The 6,104-nt window shown below is 35.3% G+C and overlaps 1 protein-coding gene across 1 annotated transcript; it reads left to right on the top strand.

Annotated features, from left to right (window-relative positions):
* The first annotated feature begins 1,639 nt into the window (after positions 1 to 1,639).
* Positions 1,640 to 4,638, top strand: LOC110707337. Its single transcript, XM_021885358.1, has 5 exons — positions 1,640 to 1,981; positions 2,427 to 2,475; positions 2,576 to 2,676; positions 2,785 to 2,892; positions 4,271 to 4,638. Exons 1-4 carry the CDS (start codon positions 1,904 to 1,906, stop codon positions 2,890 to 2,892), a joined length of 336 nt encoding a protein of 111 aa, XP_021741050.1. The 5' UTR covers positions 1,640 to 1,903; the 3' UTR covers positions 4,271 to 4,638.
* Positions 4,639 to 6,104: the final 1,466 nt, after the last annotated feature.

Here is a 6,104-nt window from a genome sequence, read left to right as displayed (position 1 = left end):
TTATGCCGTTAGTGGGTTTCAAAACGACTGTCTGGTTTTGGCTATAAAAGGAGAATGGGTTAAGCGTTTTAAACACAGCAAAAAATTATCTTCTACATCTCTCTTCCTCTTCAAATATTCGAGCAGTTTCTTTATTTTTTCGGTGTTTAGTTGCCCGGTGGTTCAGTGCAAATCCACCGGTACTTTATAACTTTGAGAGGTTGTTTTATCCTGGGGGACATCCGGTTACGTAAGAGCTGCTTGCACAACTTCGAGGCAGTACCGTGAATGTTCTAAAGAGAGCGACATAGTCCGCGACTCAGTCTCATTCCCGGTAACATTGTTCTTACTGTTTTTGTTCCTGCAGTTCCGTTCACAACATTTCCTCTTTTTGATGAATTGTCATCATTTTTCTTTTAATTTTTTTGTACTTTTGACATCCTTTTTCAACACTTTCTCTCTCCATCTCTTCAATAATTACCAACTATCTTTTCTTTCTCTCTATATCTCTCTAACCCCACATGCATATTTGTACTTCCCAATCATGAGTTTTATGGAATCTCCAACTTCCTTAATTCCTGTGAAAAATAGGAAATAGGTTTGTAAATAAGGGACAGGGAGAGTATCAATAATAAAATTATTAGTTTTGAATTAATTTAACATTATTTGAAACAGATTAATACTATTAATTCATTATTAAAGCAACTATGTAATAGAAAAAAATGACTAGAATAATCCCAACTATACCTCATTTGCCCAATTTTTTAATAATCCGAACTTTAATGAGAATTTGCTTTTATTGGTCTTAAGTGACATGTAACCTGTTGAATAAGTAATTATTTTTAAGATTAATTTACACGTGTCACCATGTGATTGGTCAAAAATTAATTTTAAATTTTTTTAAAGAGAAGATTATTAATTACTAATTCACATTTAACTACCAATTTTAAAACTAACTTTTTTTTGAAATAATTAAAAAAACTAACTAATTAAAAAATAAGTAAAAAAAAAAAAACCATCTCCACCATACTAGCCCTAGCCATCCCTCACCCCCAGGGCCCCTGTCGGCGCCCAACTTCACCATGTTCACCGTCAGTTGGGCCGCCCCTTCCTTTTCCTTTTACCATGACCCTCCCCCTTCCCCGTCGCGCGACCACCCAACAACCCCTAACCCTCAAAATCCCACCCTCCTCCCTTCCCTACCACGAAACAACCCCCTTCCACTTTCCTCCACCCCCAAAACAGTGGGGGGGAGGGTCATTTTGGGGTGTGGGAAAGGTAGGGGAGCTATTTCGTGGTGGGGAAGGGAGGGGGTGGGGTTTTGGGGGTTAGGGTTTGGCTGGGTGGTCGCACGACGGGGGAAAAGGGAGAGTCGGGGTAAGGGGGAAAGGGAGGGGGTAAGTTAGCCGGCGTTGGAGGTTGGGGAGGCTGGACAATTTTCTTAATCAAAATTCATTGGAATTTCTTCCATTGCCGCAACCAAACAACTTATAGAAGTTCATTAGGGAAAAGCATCCCATGAAATACAATTTCCTACGAAAATTTATCTATGTGTCAACCAAATGACTAAATGAGGCCTTACTTTCTAAGTGACACAAATAGTGCACTTATTATATATTTGTATGTAGTGAATGAAGCAACAAGTATACGATAAGATGATCCACTCCAAATTTAGGCACAATTGCTTAAAAGATTAGTTCCACCCCGAGATGCATAATTTTAAGCTCGAGTGTATAATATAAATTCCCACTCAAAAAATACGTATCCTCGACGGGCACCCGACCTTTTGCTTTTCCGTCCTTGCGTACCACCACTGTTGACACCGCTGGCGGCCATCGCAAACACAAAAAAAACACCCAAATTTTCATAATAGTACAGATTATAAAACGTTGAACATTCTTAGGGTTTTTGAGACATACCAACAATGGCGAATTGTGCGATTCCAAACGAGGGTCTCAAAGATCTTCTCAAACCCTTCTACCAGAGAGCTTCTGAAGCCGAGGTTTGCTTTCTACTATAATTTTCCCCATTTTTTTGCTCCATTTTTCTTCTTATTCTTCGAATAATTCTCCAATTTAGTGATTTTATGAGTATATTATTCTGATTATTGCTATTTTTTTGTTGATTGTCTTCATAATTGCTTTTTTTTTTTTTTTTTTTTTTTTAAATGGATTTTTTTTGCTTGTAATAGTTGTTATCTTATGTTTGTGAAATTCGATTTTTTATGTTGAAATTCATGAATGATCATTATGCTCTGCATTTGATATTTGTTGAAATTTTTGAATTTGTGTTTATAATGGGTATGCTGTGAATTAATGCACAAAAAAGTAACTTCCTCAGATCTTGCTACAAAAAGTAACATAGTCTACTAGGAAGTTTACAGCAGTTTCTATTTCCTCAGATGAAATGAGAGGAGATTCTAATGTTGTGTTTGTTTGCTTTCAAAGGAACGCCTATCGAAACTCGAGCTTGAGACTTTGATTTCGAGTAAGAAGGGTATGGGATAAATGCTTTAACTAACCTTGGTACTTCGCCAAAAATGTGCTTTGATGTAATATTTCATTTAGTTTCTTAACAGCATTTTTTGAATGAACAGAATTTCCTAAGGCTGGCGATGAGGAAAGTTCGAAGAAGGTGAAAGAGTTGGAGTTGAAGCTGGAAGAAGTGACCGCAGAGTTAGCCGCAGAGAAAGAGAAGGTCCCTTATGCTTAAAAGTTGTGCTGTCTTTTCTTCTATGGTTATCCTTAACGAGATACGATAGGAACTTTAAGATAATTTTATACTCATGTTGATGGTTTTATGCAGGTTGCTAAGCTCACTGTTGAGAATGATAAAAAGGACTACCGCATGATTCACCTTGTCCGATCACTCAAAGAGGCTGATCTCAAGTTGGAGCAATTGAATACCAAATAGGTGAGTTGACTTCCTCAAATTAATTAAAGACTTACAAGTATGCTAGATCATAATATTAATGTGAATCTAAAAGGCATAGTCATGCGAAATTGAAATTATTGGAGAGTTCACCACACGTTTTGTCTGTTGATTTTTTGAAAGTATATCAATAATTGGAGTGCCTCTGTTTCTATGAGATATGTTTCCAGGAAACTGCTTGTATAATTTCTAAAAGAAACCTTATTAATTTTTTTGCTAATTTGTTGCCCAAATTGGATCTTTCATACGACACCATTGTGGCAATATATCCTTTCTATTATCTGTCCTCGGTTGAAACTTCTTCAAAATTTATTGATCAAAAAGTGTCTCATTTATTGAAGATTTGCTTAGAGTTTCTAATTTGTCTGGTACAACACTTTCCTATTTTTTTTTTCCTTCTAGGCTCATACTAGGATAGTTGGATGTAGTCTTCTTTTGACTGGCTAATTTTTTTCCTTTCAATAGTCTGAATTGCTTACTGGAGCATGTAAGATATACTCTCTCAGTTCAGTCTGGTATTAGCACTTTCTGAAATATGACAACTTTTTGCCAGACATTATATAGTAGTATACATGATTCACTTTCAGATGGAGGGAGTAATTTTATGTACTTTTCATGCATTGCAACCACAATTAGAACTAGCCACTCTACAAATCTCCATGGGTATACATTTTGGCCATCCTAGATACACCAACTGATGGCAAGATTTGCATCTGCTGGTGATCGGTGTTATTAACATATTATAGTAAGATCTAGGAGCTTCATAGAGTAATATAGATGTAGTGATGCACTGATGTCGCTGGTTTTGAACTTGCATATGACTAGCTGTTGATCTTTGGGAATAGTAGTGGAGTTGCTTTGTTGAATGTGAATGCCAACTATGATTTTCCACATGGTGACTGAGATAGTTCAAAAGAAGTTCATGTGTTTGCTGATATGTTGTTGTCTTGCTCTTTTAACTCTAACCCTGGTCTTCCTTGCCGTTTTTGCCCAAATGTTTATGTTGGCTATATTGACTATACTGTGAAAGTGTGAAACAATAGGCTTACTAGGTGTGCTTGGTTTGTTGGATATATGTAGTATGCTTTTCCTTATTACTATACCTGTGACCTCACCAATACTGAATATGATGTATGTGTATTCCGCAAATGTTACAGAAGTAACATGATTGATATTGTTGAAAACATGGTACACAATTTTTGAGTGAAGATAGACTAAAACAATGGAAAATTAATCCTTAATAATTGTTAGTAAAACAATGGAGTGTATTGCAAAGGAAAGAGTGCGTCTGTTCATTTTATAGACCAAGTTATGTGCATAGAATGCTTTAGTGATGCTATGCTGATTGCCTTTTTTGTAGGTTAGACAAAGTACAATCTCAAGTTACTTTGGTGCAACAAGGTTCTGAAGCGCATTCCATCTTTAGAATTGGATTGACTTCTGCGTAATTTTTCTAGGAGTTTGTAGAAATAAGGGTAAGGTAATTAAACTTGAAGTTAGGCTGCACTTTGAAAAACTTTGAATTGATGACATTGTGGATATAGGTGGGTTATGGATTTTTTTTTTTTTTTTTGACAGGATCTTAAACTTCACAAAAATGTGCAAATTTTCTTATGGTGTTGATGACTATGTATGTTAGTAATGCTATTGTCCTCTCTCTTGGGGGTTCCATTTGTAGTATTAAGGTTTTATTTAATGGTGACAACTACTGGTGCACTTGTGGTTTTTTTTCTTTTGGCTTAATGGCAATAGTAGAATAAAACCTTACGGCTTAAAGCATGCTTGCTAAAATCCACTAAATTAGCGCTTTTAACGAATTTTCACTTCCTAAAAACATGTTTGATGTTGATTTTTTTTTTTCCCCACACTTCGACTGGAATAGTGAATTTTCACTACTCTTACCTTCTACAAAACAAGCTAAGATACGTTAAGTTTGGCCTTTTGTGCTATCTTATACTACTACAAAATATATTAAAAGGCGTTCCGTTCCTAATACTAAAAACATGCCATGTCATACATGATGCACTAGAAATATACTCATGTCATATAACTCTATATATGATCATGAATGTACTACCAATTAATGTCAATTTAAAAATGTTAAACAACAAGGTTTGAACTTAGGACCAAGTAGAATTACATAAGCATATTTTTTACCATCTTAGCTACTTAATAGTTGTGATTTCTTATTCCATTGAAACATATTCAATTATTCAACTTGGATTGAATGAGTGTTAATTTATACAAATTCTTTAATTGATTTTATATTGATTGATAATTTCTACTATAGGTAGTGATTGATTGATTGATTGCAAGAAAATGTTAACGTTTGTTTTTTCATGTCATAAGATACCATGTTTTATGTTCAATAGTCAATAATTACTAAACAACTAAAAATTGTAATTAAAAAGGATACAAAGTAAAAGCATATGAGATAATCATCAAACAACTAAAAAAAATAGGTTGAACTCTTTTATTTAACATAATCATTACAATATAATATTTAACGTAGCAACTCGGGGCATTGTTCGGACCATTAACTAGTTTAACCATGTAAAACATGTTTGAAGTTTAAAAATATTATCTTGAATACAAATCGCGGCTATTTGAAAATCAGACCCAGTACTCGTACCTATACATGCATGGGCCAAATCCATGTTGATTTTTTGGAAATTCAGAAACCAATGCTCGATTTCGTGATTAGATTTGAGCAAAATTTGCTTGAAATTTTCCCAATTTATGTGAATTTGTTTTAATTGACTATAGATTCTAATTCTAGAACGTGATGCTAGTTCAATATTTCAATCAATTGTGCGAATATTGCGTGGAGTTAAGTAAAAGGTGAGGCGGGGCACATAGGGTTTGGAACTTTGGAAGCAACGTACTTGCAATAACATTGAAAAAGGGTTGTGTGATTGTCGGATGTGTGTTTGGATCTTTTTGACGGTTTTGGCGGGCTAGCTGTTGGTTGCCACCAGTCACTCCCCTAGCCCCCAGTGTATGTGAGAGCAAGGTAGTTGATTCGAGCAAGAATATTGACGCAACAATAGCAACACGAAAAGACTGTGGTATGTGAGAGCAAGGTAGTTGATTCGAGCAAGAATATAGACATTGGGTTTCATGACACTTGTGTGGTGACTACACTCGTTGTTCACCGTAGCAAAGTAGTTGTTAGTCATCAATGGCATTTGGTA

The sequence above is a fragment of the Chenopodium quinoa genome, unplaced genomic scaffold, assembly GCF_001683475.1.
Source record: "Chenopodium quinoa cultivar QQ74 unplaced genomic scaffold, ASM168347v1, whole genome shotgun sequence".
In the NCBI taxonomy this organism is placed as follows: domain Eukaryota; kingdom Viridiplantae; phylum Streptophyta; class Magnoliopsida; order Caryophyllales; family Amaranthaceae; genus Chenopodium; species Chenopodium quinoa.
The sequence above is the reverse complement of the archived record's forward strand: the minus strand, read 5'-3'. Positions and strand labels throughout refer to the sequence as shown.

What these genes read in the sequence shown, in the direction of transcription:
- LOC110707337 (XM_021885358.1), top strand. Translation starts at nt 1,904, where the DNA reads ATGGCGAATTGTGCGATTCCAAACGAGGGTCTCAAAGATCTTCTCAAA. An exon ending in AGAGAGCTTCTGAAGCCGAG is followed by an intron (nt 1,982 to 2,426) that starts GTTTGCTTTCTA and finishes TTGCTTTCAAAG; the next exon opens with GAACGCCTATCGAAACTCGA. An exon ending in TAGCCGCAGAGAAAGAGAAG is followed by an intron (nt 2,677 to 2,784) that starts GTCCCTTATGCT and finishes GGTTTTATGCAG; the next exon opens with GTTGCTAAGCTCACTGTTGA.